Below are 22,214 nucleotides of genomic sequence, written 5' to 3'. Positions count from 1 at the left end.
TATTTTGTTTAAAGTTTATGATAAAATCTGTTATTACACTGCACATAACACAAGACTGTCAGATTTGGTAGCTACAGTTAATTGTGATTCCATAGGAATGGTGAACAAACCCAACTCGGAGTCATCCAGAGCTATCACACTCAAATACAAGACTAAATGACAATACCAAATCAATAGATTACGGTTACATGCACACAATGTGATTATTGTGGATAGTCAGATGAATATAATTTGATTAAAATGTTGGAATGCAAGTTAAGGTGTTTACATGTTTTAATCGGTGTATGCTTGCTTTGATTTTGACATTATGCCGATTTAAGATAAGAAGTTGGGTGTTTAGATGACTATTGCATAATCAGCCTACTGCTATAATCAGTTTAATATTGAATTATTCCTGTGCATGTATATGTACTGTAGTCTAAAAGGGAGTTGTGCTCTAAACGTTTCTTCATAAAGATACAGGTAAACAATATTGTAAAGTGCATTTATGAAAAACAAGCATGTCCAAACCTCTGCAATGGAGTTATCGTGTGCGGATGAGTGAGGCCAGGTAAACCCAGACAGACAGGACATTGTTAGGGTAGGCATGGACATGAACTGCCAGGGCAAACTCCACATTGGACGCCTCCACGTTGTGGACGCCTGTACTGTAGACTGCCTCGATAATGGGCCGGACCTCTGAGAATGGAAGATGCAGGGGGAATCCTGAAATCTGTTAAAGGAGGAAATAGAGACCGTCAGTGAGGCTGTTCCACAGCCAAGGAAATCCAGTCATGTATCAACCGTTTCTTTCCGTAGCATGAGCTAACGTTCTGGGAGGCTGAAGAACTCCCCTAATTATAACAAATGTCAGTGCCATGACCATCAAAAGGCAATGCTCATAATTTCATCTGAAGAACTGAATGTTTTATGGACCGCTCCATGTCAGGACTACTACGTCATTCCTCTGTCCCTCCCAGCCCCAGACTGTCCTGTCCCTCCCAGCCCCAGACTGTCCTCTGTCCTGTCCCTCCCAGACTGTCCTGTCCCTCCCAGCCCCAGACTGTCCTCTCCCCTGTCCCTCCCAGCCATAGACTGTCCTCTCCCCTGTCCCTCCCAGCCATAGACTGTCCTCTCCCCTGCCCCTCCCAGCCATAGACTGTCCTCTCCCCTGCCCCTCCCAGCCATAGACTGTCCTCTCCCCTGCCCCTCCCAGCCATAGACTGTCCTCTCCCCTGTCCCTCCCAGCCCCAGACCAGACTCACCCTGTAGTCCCCTAGTAAACTCTGTAACTCTAGACGGTGCTCGTCTGCCACGTCCCTCCCTCCACTCAGCTCCAGCTTTGGCAGGAAGTGGCGCAAGGTGGAGGTGCAGTAGCGGTTCCAGCGGGTCGGGTGGCGGGGCCGCCATTCCATGATCTTCTCTTTTAGAATCTTCTCAACCCTACAGGTAAGGGAAGTGGAGGTGTTAACCTCCATATAGCGTGCCTTCGGGAAGTATTCAGGACCCCTACATTTTGTTAGGTTATTCTAAAATGTATTATTGTTTTTTTCCCTCATCAATCCACACATAATACCCAATAATGACAATGCAAAAACAGGTTTTAAATATGTTAGCTAATTTATTAAAAATAAAAACATTTACATAACTATTCGAACCCTTTACTCAGCACTTTTTGCAGCAATTATAACCTACAGTCTTCTTGGGTATGACCCTACAAGCTTGGCACACCTGTATTTGGAGAGTTTCTCCCATTCTCTGCAGATCCTCTCAAGCTCTGTCAGGTTCGATGGGGAGCGCTGCTGCACAGCTATTTTCAGATTTCTCCAGAAATGTTAGATCGGGTTCAAGTCCGAGCTCTGGCTGGGCCACTCAAGGACATTCAGAGACTTGACCCGAAGCCACTCCAGCGTTGTCTTGGCTATGTTCTTAGGGTCGTTATCCTGTTGGAAGGTGAACCTTCGCCCCCAGTCTGAGGTCCTGAGCACTCTGGAGCAGGTTTTCATCTCTGTACTTTTCTCCGTTCATCTTTCCCTCAATCCTGACTACCGTAATTTCTGGACTATTAAGCGCACCTGAATATAAGCCGCACCCACTGAATTTTATAAAAATATGTATTTTGTACATAAATAAGCCGCACATGTCTATAAGCCGCAGGTGCCTACCGGTACATTGAAACAAATGAACTTTACACAGCCTTTAAACAAACATGGCTTGTAACAAAAATAAATAGGCTTTTAAACGAAACACGGCTTGTAACAAAAAAATATTTAAAAAATAGCAGTAAACAGTAGCCTACCAAGAAAGTCATTGGTCACTATCTTCCTCTTCCTGTGCACTGAAACCACTGAAGTCATCTCCTTCGGTGTCGGAGTTAAATAGCCTCAGAATTGCTTCTTCCGATGTTGGATCGTTTTCATTGTCGCTCTCGTCACTTTCATCCGGAGGCAAATTCCCAGCTGAGCTCATGCTGCCCTCTTCAACACGCAGCAGTCCAGCCTTTCGGAACCCGTTGATGATAGTGGATTTTTTGACAATGCTCCACGCTGTCAGGACCCACTGGCAGACTTGACCATCAGTTGCTCTTCGCATGCGGCCCGTTTTAGTGAAGGATTTCTCCCCACTTGTCATCCAAGCCTCCCACTGAACACGGAGCGCCACCTTGATGGGAAGTTTGAGCGCGCTTGATTTACGTCACATTATGTGACGGTGCTCAGTTTTTTGGTGGCATGAATCTTGTGGAAGCGGGAAAAATCCATAAATTAGCCGCGTCATTGTATAAGCCGCGAGGTTCAAAGCGTGGGAAAAAAGTAGTGGCTTATAGTCCGGAAATTACGGTAGTCTCCCAGTCCCTGCAAACCATCCCCACAACATGATGCTGCCACCACCATGCTTCACCGTAGGGATGGTGCCAGGTTTCCTCCAGACGTGACACTTGGTGTTCAGGCCAAAGAGTTAAATCTTGGTTCTCATGGTCTGAGAGTCTTGAGGTGCCTTTTGGCAAACTCCAAGCGGGCTGTCATGTGCCTTTTTACTGAGGAATGGCTTCAGTCTGGGCCTGATTGGTGGAGTGCTGCAGAGATGGTTGTCCTTCTGGAAAGTTCTCCCATCTCCACAAAGGAACTCTAGAGCTCCCTGACCAAGGCCCTTCTCCCCCAATTGCTCAGTTTGGCCAGTGCGGCCAGCTCTAGGAAGAGTGTTGGTGGTCCCAAACTTCTTCCATTTAAGAACTATGGAGGCCGCTGTGTTTTTACGGACCTTCAATGCTGCAGACATTTTTTGATACCCTTCCCCAGATCTGTGCCTCGACGCAATCCTGTTTTGGAGCTCTATGGACAATTCCTTTGACCTTATCTCTTGTTTTTTGCTTTGACATGGACTTTCAACTGTGGGACCTTATATACAGTCGTGGCCAAAAGTTTTGAGAATTACAAATATTCATTTTCACAGTCTGCTGCCTCAGTTTGTATGATGGCAATTTGCATATACTCCAGAATGTTATGAAGAGTGATCAGATGAATTCCAATTAATTGCAAAGTCCCTCTGCCATGCAAATGAACTGAATCCCCCAAAAACATTTCCACTGCATTTCAGCCCTGCCACAAAAAGACCAGCTGACATCATGTCAGGGATTCTCTCGTTAACACAGGTGTGAGCGTTGACGAGGACAAGGCTAGAGATCACTCTGTCATGCAGATTGAGTTCGAATAACAGACTGGAAGCTTCAAAAGGAGGGTGGTGCTTGGAATCATTGCTCTTCCTCTGTCAATCATGGTTACCTGCAAGGAAACAAGTGCCGTCATCATTGCTTTGCACAAAAAGGGCTTCATAGGCAAGGATATTGCTGCCCGTAAGATTGCACCTAAATCAACCATTTATCGGATCATCAAGGACTTCAAGGAGAGCGGTTCAATTGTTGTGAAGGCCTCAGGGTGCCCAAGAAAGTCCAGCAAGCGCCAGGACCATTTCCTAAAGTTGATTCAGCTGCGGGATCAGGGTACCACCAGTACAGAGCTTGCTCAGGAATGGCAGCAGGCAGGTGTGAGTGCATCTGCATGCACAGTGAGGCGAAGACTTTTGGAGGATGACCTGGTGACAAGAAGGGTCACAAAGAAGCCACTTCTCTCCAGGAAAAATATCAGGGACAGACTGATATTCTGCAAAAGGTACAGGGATTGGACTGCTGAGGACTGGGGTAAAGTCATTTTCTCTGATGAATCCCCTTTCCGATTGTTTGGGGCATCCGGAAAAAAGCTTGTCTGGAGAAGACAAGGTGGCTCAGGGAAGAAAACATAGATATTATGGGTCCATGGCCAGGAAACTCCCCAGACCTTAATCCCATTGAGAATTTGTGGTCAATCCTCAAGAGGCGGGTGGACAAACAAAAAAACACAAATTCTGACAAACTCCAAGCATTGATTATGCAAGGGGTGTGAATACTTTCCAAAGGCACTGTACTGTGATGCAGTATGATGATGTGTTGAATTCTTTCTAGGTTAGATGACTTGCCTGTCCTGCAGCTCTGCAGCCACTGCCTTGTCTGTGCGTTGATACACCAGCTCCTCAGGCTAAACAGAGAAGAGAAGACAGAAGGGTAAGCACTGTACAGGTCAAGTCTAGAGAGATACTGAGGCTAGGTCTTAAGAGATAAATCATGTGTGGTGGCCACTGGTCACACTTGGCCTCACCTGAACACTGGACAGCCCAGGGTTTGGAAAAGCCCTGGAGAAGAACGGTTTCCAGAGTTTGGCTTTGGTGACATCAAAACTCATCCTCAGTGGAGAGGTGTACACCTGAACGTTGAACCATACCTAGAGGACAGAAGGAGTGAATATGGTATATAGAGAAACCTGTCAGACAAAACATCTTACTTCAGTCATATCATGTAAATTGGATTATAATACCGACTCACATTGTCAGCACTGACCAGGCATCCCACAGTCTGTAGAGGGCAGAAGGAGTCATACTGGCCGTAGTACTGACCACTGCTGGGGTTCCAGATAAGGTAGCGACTCTGCTCATAGGTCAGCACATACGCTGTGGGTCCCTAGGATGGAGAGGTGACAAGAGTTTTCACGAAACAGATACCACAGAACAGAGCTGTTATAGTATGGTAGAGGGAGGTAAGTTGACCATTTTTTACATTCAGCATCACTTTCTTACAAAGATATCTACATATATTTCAGGATGTTGTGTATCCCTGTAAATCAGAATTCATGTAAACATTACAGTTTTTAAAACATAGCTTGTCCCAAAAAAGCAGACTCTTGGCACAATTTTCCCTGGGTTTGGGGTAGGTTGAGCCGCCTACAAATGTCTGTGCTGAATGGAATATTACCACTACCTTTTTAAAACCATGTCTATCTTTATTTTCCAAACACAATTCAACACAATCATGATGACATTTTTGTCTTTTAATCGTTTTAAGCATATTTTAAAAACATACTTAACACCTAACAAACAGTTTTAACATAGGCCAGATCCTGTTGTTACCTCATATCCCAGGAATAATGCCTTGCATTATACCTGGGATGAAAACAGTTCAATTGGCTCAACTTACCCCATGGCCATTGGCTCAACTTACCCCATGGCCATTGGCTCAACTTACCCCAAGGCAAACATTTTGACTATATTAGCTTACACAGGTACAGTGATGCACTTTCATGCTAGGTTTAGGACCTAATTTTGAAGCTTATAGAGACCCCAACTGATATATAGAACACTCTTTAAATTGTTACTTGGGTTTAGATACAAGCATCATGAAACCTCTTAACACAAATTAATTTGTGTTGGTGAAAATCTGTTTTTTGGACCACTTTTTCCATGTTTCTTCCTTCACAGACTATATGAAATGATGACCTCTTCCTAAATATTTGGCCGAATTTTGTATGGTTTCCTAGAAACAGGTGGGTCAACTTACCCCTTTGGCTCAACTTACCCCCTCTCCCCTAACTGCAAAACAAGTCAAGGTTGGTCATCAGTCTTAACTAGTATGCAGTTCTTTAAATTTGTTTTGGACTAATGTAGTTAAGAAAATTCAATCAGTAAGGCTGGTCTAAATGGATCGTCACTTTTCATCTAGTAAACTCCTAATTCACATTGCTTCCTATCTCACTCATCAGTATAGCAGGTATTTATAGGGTATTGTCATTGTTACCTCATCAGCATGGCAGGTATTTATAGGGTAGTGTCATAATGTTACCTCATCAGCATGGCAGGTATTTATTGGGTAGTGTCATAATGTTACCTCATCAGCATGGCAGGTATTTATAGGGTATTGTCATTGTTACCTCATCAGCATGGCAGGTATTTATAGGGTAGTGTCATAATGTTACCTCATCAGCATGGCAGGTATTTATAGGGTATTGTCATTGTTACCTCATCAGCATGGCAGGTATTTATAGGGTATTGTCATTGTTACCTCATCAGCATGGCAGGTATTTATAGGGTATTGTCATTGTTACCTCATCAGCATGGCAGGTATTTATAGGGTAGTGTCATAATGTTACCTCATCAGCATGGCAGGTATTTATAGGGTATTGTCATTGTTACCTCATCAGCATGGCAGGTATTTATAGGGTAGTGTCATAATGTTACCTCATCAGCATGGCAGGTATTTATAGGGTATTGTCATTGTTACCTCATCAGCATGGCAGGTATTTATAGGGTAGTGTCATAATGTTACCTCATCACCATGGCAGGTATTTATAGGGTAGTGTCATAATGTTACCTCATCAGTTTTCCTCCTTTCCTTTTAGCAACAGTGCAGATTGTCATTGACCTATTAACCTCAGCCTATGAGCATGGCACTAATGCAATTCCACCACGGTTGCTGATTTAAGCTTTTGGCTTACTAGTGCAATAATCACTTTCCTTTCAACCAATGTTGAATGCCAGCATCTGGCTCTATTCCTCAGAGACCAGGCCTACCCCTAACTATTAAATAAAATTCCTTATTAGATTTAGTCTCTGTTCATTCAGTTAAGCCTGTACTTGATTGAAGTCTAGTTGTCCAGCTTTGTGTTGCTCACCTCAGGAATGGCGCTGCCGATGATGAGCCAAGCCTTCTTGCCCATAGACAGGAAGTAATTACAGAGCAGTACAGCATGTTCCTCCTCATCGCCCGCCAGCAGGGTCAGGAATTGCTTCCAACAGGAAAAGGAAACCCAGAGTTACTAAGAGCCCGCCCTCTACTAAGACTATTGGAATCTACAATCAGAGTCTCTGAATATGTGTCTCACGTCACAGGTGCTCCACAGGTCACAGACACCAGCAAATGAGACGCTATCAGGCATAGAGGGGATGAGAGAAACATACCGAGCTATCAGCTCCTTGAGAGAGGGAAGGAGAGGGAGACACGGGTATGAAATCAAGCAACAGTCAAAGCTTGAGAGTGCTATAACTCAGCAATCAGACTGAGGCTCCATTATCAGTAGTGACTGTTTGTGTTGTCTCAGCGGAGACCTGACCTGACTGACTGACCGTGGCCTCCTGGGGGCTGTTGGGGAAGGCGTCGAGCAGCTCCTGCGGGGGGTTGAGGGGGCGGAGGTAACGGCTGATGAACACAGTCTTCCCGTTGATGTCGATGACGGTGGTGAGGCAGGGACGGTTGGGGTAACTCACTGCTGCGTCCCTCTCAAAGACCTCTGAGGCCAGCAGTAGACGCTCGCCCTCCTGGCTGTCAAACTGGGACAAGGGTCAGAGGAGTAGAGTGGGTGGGGGGGGTTACCATAAAGCTACAGCAGTACACTTAGATCAGCGAGAGTCAGATGGTCTGCATATATTTGTGTCTAGTCTACTAATAACTGTGAGGGAGGAGGGATGTTGATGTGGGACCGCTGAAAAAGGAACTGTTAGACTGCTTGGGTACATTAGTCACAGTGTGATGTAGTCAACATCTATCTAATCAAAACACAATGTTAATGCCATCATTCAGTTTACTGCAGATAGCATATCTCAGTAAACAGGTACCTTTACTTCCTTCATCTAACAAATGCAGCAAAGGACAGAAAAAAGAAAAGAAAATCGACATAAACCTCACTCTTCAGAGAATAAAGAAATAATGAAGGAATGTTAATAACTCATGCATTTAGTAAATAAAAAAAATGAAAAAGGCTATGACAGATCAAACACAGAGAGCCTGGAGACAGCTAGGACATACAGAGACAGCCTGCCAGGCTGACTAACCTTCTCCCTGACAGTCTCTCCAGGTACCAGCTGTGGTTCTATGGTGATGAAGAGTGTGATGAAGGCTCCTTCACTAAGACTGCGTACAGCGTCGTAGCCACCATCACTGGCTAGGCTGCGCTCCTTACTGTATCCCAACAACACCGGTGGGGTGTCCACCTTAAACGTGCCGTCAATCTGCCAGATCAGGTCAGACAACAGAACCACAGCAGTAAGTTACTTATGTCAATGTGAGTCACTGTCTGTCAATCAGGGGTCTGGTGTCATAGACAGTTAGTCTTACCCTGGACTGGAAGTAGATAGTACTGAAGGGAATCTTCACAGAGCCCAGCCAGTGTTTCTCTAGCCGTGTGTGGACTTCTCTCCCCCTATCCTCTCCATCCTGAAAATAGAAGAAAGATTTAAACTGACAAAACATAATGACACAGAAAGTGTATGGATAATGTAGTTTACTGTGCTGTAATGTGTAATATGTTTTCCTGAGCCAAAGGGAATGGGAAGTCCCGTTGATTCACATTCTTTTGATGTCCTACTCACCCCTCCCAATTCATAATGGACTTCATCAAATATGTTGATGAAGACCTCGTCTTTCACTGACTGCAGGCTAGCAGTGCTGTAGTCTCCATTTGGGGCACTGTGGCAAGAACAAAAAAACATGCTTGATAAATCTTTAAACAAACATTCATAGATAATACCATACATGTGATCATGAAATTGACCATGTGTGGTCAAAGAGATGTCCCAATTTAGACCAGTCATGGACCAGTCACACACTCACCTGAAAGGCAGTTGCAGGTCCTCGTTCCAGCAGGGGTTTGGTCCGTCTGCTGTTGTGGTCTGAAGAACCGTGCGCTGGAACGATACCTCCACAAAGGGCCTGACCTGCACCTGGAAAACACAGATTCACAACACATACACAGGTAAGACAAACTAATACAGACAAATATACACATACATTAAGGGAATATTCTGCAGTTACAGCCACTGATCCAGGTGAAGAGCAGACGTGTTACCTGGTTGAGGAGCCAGTCGCTGCCCTGGATGGCACTCTGGGATGACTGGCCTGCTGTAAACGTCTCAGTGAAAGAGCGGACCGACTTAGACGCCACTGCAGGTTTGCTGGTAGAAGAGATAAACATTAGGAGTTTAAAATAGTCCAGGAATGTTGTAGACATAATACTCTCCAGTATGACCTTGTTGCTGCAGTAAATAAAAGCTTTCTTATTCTTTTATGTCTGGAGATGTTGTGGAAGGTTTACGGATGTCTGTAGATGTAATATACCCAGTATGTGACTAGAAGTTCTGAGGTCGTACCTGGCTTGGGGCTTGCGGATGGGGATGTCGTAGGCCCGGATAATGTTGAGAAGTAATCTAATGTCCCCGTCAGACAGATTCTGAGCTGTCACTTTCTTCCTCTCTTTCCTCTGAGGCTTCAGGGGCCGCTTAGGTTCAGCCAGCTTGAATAGATTCAGGCCAAGTATCCTGACAGTCAAAACAACAGCTTTCATTCCAGAGAAAGAGTATATTCTCCTTCACTTTACAGGGTGAACACAGACCATACTACCACATACTCTATCTTCCAACTGTTTACTTACTGTGAGGGGATGATTGACACAAATACAAATAGAACACCAATGCTATACTCAGAAAAAAAGGTGCTATCTAGAACCTAAAAGGGTTTGTCAGCTGTCCTCATAGTAGAACCCTTCTTGATTCTTTCTAGAATCTTTTTGGGTTCCATGTAGGCCTCTTTCTACAGAGGGTTCTACAGGGAACCAAAAATGGTTCTCCTTGGAGCCAAAAATGGTTCTCCTTGGAGCCAAAAAGGTTCTCCTATGAACTAAAAAGGGTTCTCCTAAGAATTAAAAAGGGTTCTCCTATGAACCAAAAAGGTGTTCTCCTGTGGAGACAGCCAAATAACCCTTTTGAAACCCTTTTTTTCTAACAGTGTACGGTATAATGATAAATAAACTAAAAGTAAACAAACTATCAGCCACAGACAGGTTGGGGAAAAGAGGAGAAAAGGCCTATGAACATACCCAGGGCCTGCACCACTAAATATGTAAATGCAAAGCATAACAGAGAAATGGGACACAGAAAAAAAGATGTTCAAATAATGAAAAGTAATATGACATAGAAAATAACAATAATGATGATAATAAAATGTATGTGTTGATACTATTTGCTAAGTGTCACATCCAGATGTGGTGTAAAAAGAGAAGAATGTGCTTTCAGATTCTCCGAAAGAAAACATCTCTTCAGCCAGGGAAATTTAAGTGTTTGAGATCAAATATTCCAGAGACCCACCGGCCAAAGAGAAACTCATTCCACTGGCCTGTGATCTATTCTGTGATCTACTTAGACCCTGTCAGCTTTTATGACAGATTTACAACAGATTATAACCCATCTTGCAATCCCTGTTAACCTAAACACAAACATTTGAGCAAAACAATTTGAACAATCCAATACAAAAGACAAAAGTCAAGTACTGGAGCAAATGCCAGTTCGTCACACACACAAAGCAAAAGCATGTGGTGCTACCTACCTAAATCCAATGATGAGACAAACAAGCACAATGACTATATTCTATCGAGTATATAAGAATATTAGCACAACAATTCTGCCTTGATATGATTTCACAAGTATGAAAATGCACAAATGTATTCACCCAATACTAGGAACTTCCTCTTCTTGGACCAGGTCAGACAGGAGGAAATGATGCTTGGCGATGAGGAAGCGGTTGATGACTGATTCTCTAATCTGATAGACAGAGAGAGTCAAATAAATCAATACGATTAATATGAGCAGATCCACACAGACTAGACTCCAGATTCAAAGCTAACTGCCCGACACATCTACTCACCTTCTGCAGGTATTTGGCCACCAGGGCTCTGTGTGCATCTAGGTGATCCTTAGTGTCAACGATTTCTCCTTCTCTCAATCTCCTCTCATATTCCTGAAAAGGACAAAAATCATAAAGTTGAACATGTTTTCGGGCTTATTAAACCTTATTAGTAATCTTATAAAGTATACAGTGCCTTACCTGGAACACCTTATCAGTGACCTCCCGTTCCAGGGCAGGGACACACTTATAGTTACGGAACTCAGCCACCTCCTGGTTTCTGAGCCGGAGCAGACGGAACCTGCGAGACCGCTCAATTTCCTCCTCAGACAGGAAGTTGAACTCCTCCTGCAGCTGCTCCAGTCTGAAGTAATCTGGAGCTGTCACCTCCCCACTACTGGCCACCTTATTGAGAGAGAGAGCAAATTATTATGATATAGAGAGAGAGAGGTCATGCAAACAGTCAAATATATGGGACTGTATAGACAGTTAAATACAGTCTCCTGCTCTCTGGGGCAGCTGGGTAATATGGACCTGTGATCTCTTAGTAATGTGTAGTGTCTAGTCACCCACCTTTAGGAGTTGCATGATGGTTGCGTTGTTTGGGTCATTGGGATCCAGTCTAGATTCAGTGGCCCACTCCCCAAGCTTCTTCATATCATTAAGGCTAGATGCCCCAATGCAGGCAATGGCATCCAACTGTTTCAGTCCACTGCACAGACAAAGAGAGAGGGGGAGAAATACATGTACTTATTTATGAATGTAGCCAGTAACATAAAATAGGTCTGCAGTATTTCACCTTACTAGGTATAGTGTTTCTACTGTACGTAACTTGGATGGGATTGGTTTACTGTACCTGTGCATGGCCTTGGATTGAGTGGTGGGCGGGGCCAGGGGTACATCATCCTCCCCTATAGCCCAGGACACACAGCAGGACAGCTTCCCAGAGGTCAACAGGGTCTGACGGTTACTACCGTCTGCCTCAAAGGAGAAGGGCACGTCTGACAGGGCAAATTGACAGCAGAGACCAAAGAGAGAGAGAGAGAGAGAGAAGGGTGTAAGAGAGATGTCCAAGTATAAATATGCACAGTGCGTCTATGGGTGTGTACCACTGCCGACGGCTTCGTGGTCAAACATGACCCTCAGGTTGCTGCTGAACTCCAGCTCCTCAGAGGGGGCACTACCCGTCAGGACTGATGATTCTGGGACTGGCACAAACACCTCTGCCAACAGGGAGGTGGATGAGCCCAACACTTCAAACACCTACACACCCACAGAATAACAAGAATAACAGGAGGTTTAAATGTGTCAAAGAAAGAAATTCATTAGAGATAACATGGAGATAAATTACAATAATATCATCTAAAAAATCATTGATTTAGTTCAATCATTTAGTTAAAAAAATCATTAGCTGAAATCCAACATAACTTCACCTGCAACTTGATACTTTCTGGCCAGTTGACTATCTTCAGGTTGAATATCTGACCAAAATGGACTCTGAAATCAGAATTTAGGGAGCGATTGTCTGTTCTGGAGACTTCTTTGTTGTTATATAAAACCTTAGTGAAGAGATAGCGCTTTGCAACATCTTCTCTTCTAGCAAACTCGCCCCTGTGGGGAAGAACAGACACAGTCATGCAAGTGAAATATGGATATCCTGTTCTGTGGACTTTTGGAACACCTCTAGTTGGACCCCTCTAGTTCTTAAAGGCACATTTCACCATCAAAATTTTTTCAGTGGTTTTCAGACCTCAAAATTAGACAAACGTCAAGAAGAAATCATGTCCCTTAGAGGTCTGAAAATGTCTGACAGAAAGTGTATATCATTTTAACTGTGTTCCTGTTCATACCTGGGACACTGTTCATTAGGAGTGATGGGTCCAGATGCAGTGAGTTCAGGCATCAGGATGGGTTCCCCTGGTTTCCTCCTGATTCTGGAGGCCTTCTCTCTGACCTGCTCCTCAACACCCTCCATGTCTGGTTCCTCAGGAGGGTCTGGCTTCGAGGGTCCCAGCTCCGTGTCACCCTCTGACTGGTCATCATCATTGTCTTCATCATCATCATCATCCTGAGACTGGGCTTTCTTTTTTTTCTTCTTCTCTTTGGCTTTCTGAGCATGAGAAAATGTATGCGATAAAAAATATATATTAATAAACCAGGATTCTCAAGGCCCCCATGCTTAATCTTAGGGGTGAAACATACCCGTTTCCTCCTCCAGGCCTTCCACTCCTCCTGCTGTCTCTTGTACTCAGTGACCTTTTTCTGGTAGTCTTCCTCCATCTCCCCCTGCAGCTCATCCACTTCAGCCTGGATCTCAGCCTCATGGTCCCGCTCATCTGAAGCCCGCACCCCCTCCTCTCTGGAGCAGAGGGGGACACACATCAGTTATCAACACCAAGCACATGATTATCCACAACAATCAACATATAAACAAGGTCACCAGCAGCACACTACTACACATAGTGCCGGGGCCATCTACATTGTGACAGTACCCCCTGAACTTTGGACAATGTTTTTCCATCTTAATAGAGTAACACAGAGTCCTAAATGATGGGGTGTTACATTACCTCCTGAGGTAAAGCTTGTATGGTGTGTTGGTGAACCTCTGGAAGTCCCTCAGGGCTTTGATCTCCTTCCAGACCTTGATGATGCTCTTCAGCAGGGTTCTGTCCTTCTCCTGCTCAGTGTCCCGCAGCCTGCGAGTGTTCTTCACCTCCTGCTTATACTCAGATATCCTCTGCTGCATGACAGGAGTTAGGCCCTGCCTACCGTGGATCTCCAGCATGTTCCGAACAGCGTTCCTCAACCCATTCAGCTACAGTAGACATAAACCAGTATTAGACCACCAATTCTTTGACTTTTACTCGAAGACACTTACTGAATAAACAAATCACACTAGAAATCTCTAGATCTAGAGAAGGAGAGGAGTCGGTTGAGGGTAAGTCAGAGTTAGTGCCACTGCTGAATAGCCTTTGTGCCAAATAGAATTAGAATATAAGTCATTATATTTTCTGTGCTTTACCTTGGTAGTGAGGTGTTCCGTGATGTTCTTGTGCTGCCTGCTGAGGTGCTGGTCATAGAGCTGGGCCAGGCGTGCTCCTAGGACGTGCTCCCGGCTGAAGAGGGGGTGATGGGAGAAGATGAGCCCTGAGACGTCCACATCCAGCTGGTAATCCCCGTTCGTGCCCCCTCCTCCTGCGATGTACTGACTGGCATGCTTTGACTTCAGCGCCTGTACCACAAAGGAACAGAGGTAATCAAACACTGGAACTCTCGAGTGTATCATACTACAGATGTAATCATATGTGTGTGGAGAGAAACAGACAGAGAGAGAACGACATCATGTAATAATAAGGAATTGTAGTAATAACTACATGACGATCCTAAATGGTGTTGTATTGTAACTCTTAACCTCCTGCTATAATACAGTCGTTGATGTCCTGGTGAACTCATCTGACAGCTGGAGCTACTTCCAAACGTCACACTCATCAAGAACAATATTATTGCCAATTCATGTTGCCAAGCAGCAGAATATAAAAATAAATAAAGAGAGCGTTGCATACTCTATATACGAGCTCCCAATAATTTATTGGGAAAGCAGCAGTTTCCCAGTTCAGTGACACTGGGATTGAACATTCTGCAAGGTTGTTTGTGTGGAGAGCAATGAGCTTTGATGTTTATTAATGGACAGTAAGATAAGAGGATATGGCAGACAAGTGATTCTTTTCCAGTGCAGAAACATGTCAGGTGGTAAAGGACTAGTTTGAGTACTATAGATAGATAAGGATTACATGAGGTGAGCACAGTGGAGGTGTGTCTTTGTTATACAAATATAATTAATTATATTGTCCATTTTAATTTACCTTCCTATAGACAGTCTGCAGAGCCGGGTCCAAGTCTTCCTCCATGTGGAACAGAGGGGGTCTGGTGGACGACTCTTTAATGGGGTCAGGCAGAGCTATGATCCTGCCGTCATCCCCAAACCACTTCCTCCCCTGAGCAGATGAACAGTCTCTAAATCAGAATTGATGCTGACACCGCCCACTTGGAGGTACGTTTGTTATCAGAACACTAAAGCTCACATCATGTTCTAGTGGTACAGTGACACCTTTACCTGCTGTTGTTTCAAGACACGGTTCTCTAAGATGTTCTGATTGGTCAGGGATATGGGAGGCCTCTCCCCCACGTATAGCCCCTCCTCCTCCAGATAACGTGGCTGCATGTTCTCTGGTACTTTACTGGAGGCTGGCACTGAAGCATAAATAGACAGAGCATCAACATATATAGAGTACATAGACATTCACAGAGACCATCTTATAACACAATGATATATGCAGTGCGCACATAATGAGGAATGTGAGTTGAGATGGGCTGTATTAGTTAGGGTTTGGTGCCGGTTCTTCAGTGTGGGTATGTTCTCCTGGGAATGGCTGTTGGTGCAACTATCTCATACCGAGGACACTCCAGAGTTCCTGTTCAGACTTCAGGGGGCTCTGCCCTTAAATAGCGAGCCTGGCTGACTGTCCTCCACAACGGGGTCCATAACCTGCTGTCCTAGCTGTAGGAAAGATTTTGTCTGGCCTCAGATTGATGTGGTTGCCTGTCTTCAGACTACCGGTCTGGCTGCATTACAGGTGTTGTTGGGGTAGGGTGGATACCTGCTCTGAGACTACAGGTCTAGTGGTGTTATAGTTCTGACTGTACAAAATAACAGGTGTGCTTTTATTTGGGTGGGTACCTGTCAAAAAGCTTGGGGTAAAGAGGAAGTCATTCTCGCTCTGAAGACGCCTCTGGTAGCCCATGTACTCTGCTCTCTTCACCACCAGGAAGTCATGTGCTGATTGGTCGATAATGAACAGATCCTCCTCTTCATCTTTCACTAGAGGAGCATCCTCATCCTGGGGTGGGAGGGGTCACAGAGGACAAGATGCATCAACACTACAGCCATACTGACGTCCTCACCAACAAAACATACCTCCATACTGACGTCCTCACCAACAAAACATACCTCCATACGGACGTCCTCACCAACAAAACATACCTCCATACTGACGTCCTCACCAACAAACATACCTCCATACGGACGTCCTCACCAACAAAACATACCTCCATACTGACGTCCTCACCAACAAACATACCTCCATACTGACGTCCTCACCAACAAAACATACCTCCATACTGACGTCCTCACCAACAAAACATACCTCCATACTGACGTCCTCACCAACAAACATACCTCCATACTGACGTCCTCACCAACAAAACATACCGCCGTCCTCACCAGCAAAACATAAAGCCGTCCTCACCAGCAAAACATACCGCCGTCCTCACCAGCAAAACATACCGCCGTCCTCACCAGCAAAACATACCGCCGTCCTCACCAGCAAAACATACCGCCGTCCTCACCAGCAAAACATACCGCCGTCCTCACCAGCAAAACATACCGCCGTCCTCACCAGCAAAACAAACAGCCGTCCACACCAGCAAAACATACCTCCATACTGCCGTCCTCACCAGCAAAACACACCTCCATATTGACGTCCTCACCAACAAAACATACCTCCATACTGAAGTCCTCATCAGCAAAACACACCTCCATATTGACGTCCTCACCAACAAAACATACCTCCATACTGCCGTCCTCACCAGCAAAACACACCTCCATATTGACGTCCTCACCAACAAAACATACCTCCATACTGAAGTCCTCATCAGCAAAACATACCTCCATACTGACGTCCTCACCAGCAAAACATACCTCCATACTGACGTCCTCACCAACAAAACATACCGCCTTCCTCACTGGCAAAACATACCGCCGTCCTCACCGGCAAAACATACCGCCGTCCTCATCAGCAAAACATACCTCCATACTGAAGTCCTCATCAGCAAAACATACCTCCATACGGACGTCCTCACCAACAAAACATACCTCCATACGGACGTCCTCACCAACAAAACATACCTCCATACGGACGTCCTCACCAGCAAAACATACCTCCATATTGACGTCCTCACCAACAAAACATACCTCCATACTGACGTCCTCACCAGCAAAACATACCGCCGTCCTCACCGGCAAAACATACCGCCGTCCTCACCGGCAAAACATACCGCCGTCCTCACCGGCAAAACATACCGCCGTCCTCACCGGCAAAACATACCGCCGTCCTCACCGGCAAAACATACCGCCGTCCTCACCGGCAAAACATACCGCCGTCCTCACCGGCAAAACATACCGCCGTCCTCACCGGCAAAACATACCGCCGTCCTCACCGGCAAAACATACCGCCGTCCTCACCGGCAAAACATACCGCCGTCCTCACCGGCAAAACATACCGCCGTCCTCACCGGCAAAACATACCGCCGTCCTCACCGGCAAAACATACCGCCGTCCTCACCGGCAAAACATACCGCCGTCCTCACCGGCAAAACATACCGCCGTCCTCACCGGCAAAACATACCGCCGTCCTCACCGGCAAAACATACCGCCGTCCTCACCGGCAAAACATACCGTCGTCCTCACCGGCAAAACATACCGCCGTCCTCACCGGCAAAACATACCGCCGTCCTCACCGGCAAAACATACCGCCGTCCTCACCGGCAAAACATACCGCCGTCCTCACCGGCAAAACATACCGCCGTCCTCACCAACAAAACATACCGCCGTCCTCACCAGCAAAACATACCGCCGTCCTCACCAGCAAAACATACCGCCGTCCTCACCAGCAAAACATACCGCCGTCCTCACCAGCAAAACATACCGCCGTCCTCACCAGCAAAACATACTGCCATATTGAGGGTCTTTGGGGTCTGTGTTATTAAAGAATAACATCAACTGTTAAAGCTATTAACATGATTCATGACTAATTGATTAATGATGATGTTTTTGGAAATACTGTATGTTGTTCAAGGACACAAACTGATGTAATTCACAGAGAGGGGTGATGTGCCTATGCTGTGTGTTAAATCAGTGGTTCCCAAACTTTTTAATAGTCCTGTACCCCTTCAAACATTCAACCTCCAGCTGCGTATCCCCTCTAGCACCAGGGTCAGCACACTATCAAATTTAGTTTTTTGCCATCATTGCAAGCCAGCCACATGATACATTTATTAAACATAAGAATGAGTGTGAGTTGTCGTCACAACCCGGCTCGTAGGAAGTGACAAAGAGCTCTAATAATGTAGGACCAGGGCACAAATAATAATATAATAATAATCAATACTTTTGCTCTTTATTTGGCCATCTTACATATAAAACCTTATTTGTTCATCAAAAATGTGGAATAACTCACCACAGGTTAATGAGAAGGGTGTGCTTGAAAGGACACACATAACTCTGCAATGTTGGGTTGTATTGGAGAGTCTCAGTCTTAAATATTTTTCCACACAGTCTGTACCTATTAGGGTTGCAAATGGTTGGAAACTTTCTGGAAATTTCCCAAGTTAAGCTGGGAATTTTGCTTAAACTCGTCAAAAAAGTTAGCTTATAACAGTGAACCTTTTTTGTGGGATACACATAAGGCAATTCTAGGTCTTGTGGCATATTTTGGTTAAACTGTCCCCAATTCAATGGAATTGCATATGTAAAGCTGATTCTCAAGATCTTGCACACTAATGAGATGCTATTGAGCCCACACTATTACACTGTCTGGGCCAAGGACTACATGCCTTCTGGTAAGTTTTGATTACAATACTGGGTGGGGTGAATATATTTTATACGACATACATGATTTTTTGTTAACTAGTAAATAGTAGCCTACAGCAAAGTGTGTTTAAATCATTTCTAACAATTCCTGCTAGTTAGTTTTTGCTACCATGTGGGTTTTAGCTTGCTTGAGCCTGCTAACTGAGGAGTTTCAATTGACCTGTTTCCATACATGTTTCATTTTAAAACATTTATCTTACAAAAGGAGTTGTTTAATCTAACTGCCTAACTATTTATCTGTACATGGAATTGTATTTGTTCTAATCTTTACAGGAAAATGCCACAGGCACTATCTGTTGTGTGGAGAAATTTCACTGCAGCTAATGTAAATCAAATCCAATTGTATTTGTAGAAGGAAAAGCTGTGTACATTTGCAAATACTGTGCCAAATCATATGTGAAGAATGCATCAAAGATGCAGAATCATCTGGACAAGTGCATAAAGTTCCCTCAGCGCTCACAACAAGCAACCTGTGACAAAAGTCCCTCATTTTCACTTCTATTCAAGGTGAAAATGATGAATCAGACACCTTATCGATAGCAACAGCTCAAGGTCCTCCTGGAATCAGAAGTTATTTTGACTCAATAGAGGAACGTAGTCAGAGAAATGCTGATGAATGTCTTGCTCGAGCTGTGTATGCAACTGGTTAACCTCTGATGCTCACAGGCAATGTGTATTGGAATAGATTTCTGAATGTTCTTCGCCCAGCATACACCCCTCCAACCAGACATGCTTTATCTACTCATTTGTTGGATGCAGAGTTCAACAGAGTTCAAGTGAAGGCAGACTGTATTGCAATGATCTCTGATGGGTGGTCGAATGTTTGTGGGCAAGCAATAATTAACCAAGCAATCATCTCCACCCCTCAACCAGTATTCTACAAGAGCACAGACACAAGGGACAGCAGACACACCGGTCTCTACATTGCAGATGAGCTGAAGGCAGTCATCAATGACCTTGGACCACAGAAGGTATTTGCACTGGTGACAGACAATGCTGCGAACATGAAGGCTGCTTGGTCTAAAGTGGAGGAGTCCTACCCTTACGTCCCACCTTTTGGCTGTGCTACTCATGCATTGAATCTGCTCCTCAAGGACATAATGGCACTGAAAACAATGGATACACTCTACAAGAGAGCCAAGGAAATGGTTAGGCATGTGAAGGGTCATCAAGTTATAGCAGCAATCTACCTCACCAAGCAAAATGAGAAGAATAAGAGCACCACATTGAAGCTGCCCAGCAACACCTGTTAGGGTGGTGCCGTCATCATGTTTGACAGTCTCCTGGAGGGGAAGGAGTCACCAAGAAATGGCCATTTCACAGATTTCCGATATGGACAGCGCCATCAAGAGGATCCTCCTGGATTATGTATTTTGGGAGAGAGTGGTAAGCAGCCTGAAACTCCAGAAACCCATAGCAGTACCCATTGAACAGATTGAGGGAGACAATACCATCTTGTCCGATGTTCAGACTGCTTGCAGATGTAAGACAATAAATCCTTACTGCCCTACCCACTTCACTGTGGTTCCAAGCAGATCTGAAATACATAAAAAAAGCGTGAAGACTTCTGCCTGAAGCCCATGCATACCGCAGCGTACATGTTGGACCCCAAGTATGCTGGCAAGAGCATCCTGTCTGGTTCAGAGATCAACAAGGCCTATGGTTTCATAACTATCGTGTCTCGCCACCTCGGCAGTCTGGCGAGGTACACTTCCAAGTAAGGGCTTTGGGATGGAGATGCAATATGGCAGTCGTGCCAACATATCTCATCAGCCACCTGATGGAAGGGACTTTGTGGATCTGAGGGTCTTTCCCCTGTTGCTTCCATCATCCTCCAAATCCCACCAACATCAGCTGCCTCAGAGTGCAACTGGTCCTTGTTTGGGAACACACACACCAAAGCACGCAACAGGCTGACCAATACAAGCGTTGAAACATTGGTGGCCATCCAGGCAAATTTGAGGCTTTTTGAGCCTGACAACAAACTATCCTCAACAGGGTTGGAAAATGACAGTGAAGATGAGGCCTCAGAGTCTGATGTTCAAGAGGTGGACATTGAGGAGGTCCAGGGAGAAGACATGGAAGCCTGAGAGGAAGACAACCAAAGCTTTAGTTTCTAGACTATCATTTTACAGAAGTATGTTGAAAATGTTTTTGGGAGATGCATTGGATCATTGAATATTCCCTATATTTTGTTGTTCAGTGAAATCATCCCATGTGAAGAGTCAACCCATTTAATTAAAGTTCAATTCGTTTTATTTCTATTGGAAGGATTTAATAATTTGCAATTATGTCTACTTAGAAACATAAACATTTTATCTTATCATGTCTCCATATGATATGGTAACTATATCCAATGCAAAAAACATATACATTTAAATGGTATTCATTTGCATAGATTTCCGTTAATACCCATTTATTCCCGTTAATTCCCATATATTCCCGTTAATTCCCACCTCTGAATATTCCCCAAAATGTGCAACCCTAGTGCCTGTATTTAGTTTTCATGCTAGTTCAAGTTTTCATGCTAGTGAGGGCTGAGAATCCACTCTCACATAGGTACGTGGTTGCAAAGGACATCAGTGTCTTAACAGCGCAGGATACTCTGAGCGCAACCCAATCCAGAAATCTGGCAGTGGCTTCTGATTACATTCATTTTCACAGAACCGCTTGTTGCAATTTCGATGAGGCTCTCTTGTTCAGATATCGGTAAGTGGACTGGAGTCAGGGCATGAATATGGGGGTGTCACAGGGTTCAATTCTCGGGCAGACTCTCTTCTCTGTATACATCAATGATGTCGCTTTTGCTGCTGGTGGTTTTCTGATCCACCTCTACGCAGACGACACCATTCTGTATACTTCTGGCCCCTCTTTGGACACTGTGTTAACAAACCTCCAGACGAGCTTCAATGCCCATACAACTCTCCTTCAGTGGCCTCCAACTGCTCTTAAATGCAAGTAAAACTAAATGCATGCTCTTCAACCGATCACTGCCCACATCTGCCCGCCCGTCCAGCATCACTACTCTGGATGTTAGTGACTTAGAATATGTGGACAACTACAAATAACTAGGTGTCAGGTTAGACTGTAAACTCTACATCCAGACTAACATTAAACATCTACAATCCAAAATTAAATCTAGAATCGGCTTCCTATTTCGCAAACAAAGCATCCTTCACTCATGCTGCCAAACATACCCTCGTAAAACTGACCATCCTACCGATCCTCGACTTTGGCGATGTCATTTACAAAATTGCCTCCAACACTCTACTCAACAAATTGGACGCAGTCTATCACAGTGCCATCCGTTTTGTCACCAAAGCCCCATATACTACCCACCACTGCGACCCATGTGCTCTCGTTGGCTGGCCCTCGCTTCATACTCGTCGCCAAACCCACTGGCTTTAGGTCATCTACAAGTCTCTGCTAGGTAAAGCCCCGCCTTATCTCAGCTCACTGGTCACCATAGCAGCACCCACCCGTAGCACGCGCTCCAGC

The 22,214-nt window shown here is 44.8% G+C and overlaps 1 protein-coding gene across 4 annotated transcripts in view; it reads right to left on the bottom strand.

Annotated features, from left to right (window-relative positions):
- Nucleotides 1-2: 2 nt before the first annotated feature.
- cc2d2a (coiled-coil and C2 domain containing 2A) overlaps nt 3-22,214 on the bottom strand; it is a 32,036-nt gene continuing 9,824 nt past the window's right edge. For 3 of the 4 annotated variants that reach the window (XM_036978333.1, XM_036978335.1, XM_036978334.1), the window contains 29 exons: nt 15,747-15,906; nt 15,123-15,259; nt 14,872-15,003; nt 14,031-14,240; nt 13,576-13,823; nt 13,211-13,367; nt 12,859-13,118; nt 12,442-12,619; nt 12,118-12,271; nt 11,865-12,009; nt 11,582-11,720; nt 11,210-11,413; nt 11,030-11,122; nt 10,835-10,926; nt 9,481-9,648; nt 9,180-9,285; nt 8,945-9,054; nt 8,704-8,800; nt 8,450-8,548; nt 8,167-8,343; nt 7,951-7,965; nt 7,462-7,665; nt 7,221-7,310; nt 7,011-7,124; nt 4,892-5,026; nt 4,668-4,790; nt 4,489-4,547; nt 1,245-1,422; nt 3-712 (listed from right to left, as the gene is read on the bottom strand). In XM_036978333.1, coding sequence (XP_036834228.1) covers nt 524-712; nt 1,245-1,422; nt 4,489-4,547; nt 4,668-4,790; nt 4,892-5,026; nt 7,011-7,124; nt 7,221-7,310; nt 7,462-7,665; nt 7,951-7,965; nt 8,167-8,343; nt 8,450-8,548; nt 8,704-8,800; nt 8,945-9,054; nt 9,180-9,285; nt 9,481-9,648; nt 10,835-10,926; nt 11,030-11,122; nt 11,210-11,413; nt 11,582-11,720; nt 11,865-12,009; nt 12,118-12,271; nt 12,442-12,619; nt 12,859-13,118; nt 13,211-13,367; nt 13,576-13,823; nt 14,031-14,240; nt 14,872-15,003; nt 15,123-15,259; nt 15,747-15,906 — 4,173 coding nt within the window. In that variant the 3' untranslated portion in view covers nt 3-523. The remainder of the gene's footprint in view (nt 713-1,244; nt 1,423-4,488; nt 4,548-4,667; nt 4,791-4,891; nt 5,027-7,010; nt 7,125-7,220; nt 7,311-7,461; nt 7,666-7,950; nt 7,966-8,166; nt 8,344-8,449; nt 8,549-8,703; nt 8,801-8,944; nt 9,055-9,179; nt 9,286-9,480; nt 9,649-10,834; nt 10,927-11,029; nt 11,123-11,209; nt 11,414-11,581; nt 11,721-11,864; nt 12,010-12,117; nt 12,272-12,441; nt 12,620-12,858; nt 13,119-13,210; nt 13,368-13,575; nt 13,824-14,030; nt 14,241-14,871; nt 15,004-15,122; nt 15,260-15,746; nt 15,907-22,214) is intronic. The other variant, XM_021604263.2, reaches the window with a different exon arrangement.

This window comes from Oncorhynchus mykiss, chromosome 5 (assembly GCF_013265735.2).
Source record: "Oncorhynchus mykiss isolate Arlee chromosome 5, USDA_OmykA_1.1, whole genome shotgun sequence".
Taxonomy (NCBI): Eukaryota; Metazoa; Chordata; class Actinopteri; order Salmoniformes; family Salmonidae; genus Oncorhynchus; species Oncorhynchus mykiss.
This window is presented reverse-complemented; position numbering and strand designations above follow the sequence as displayed.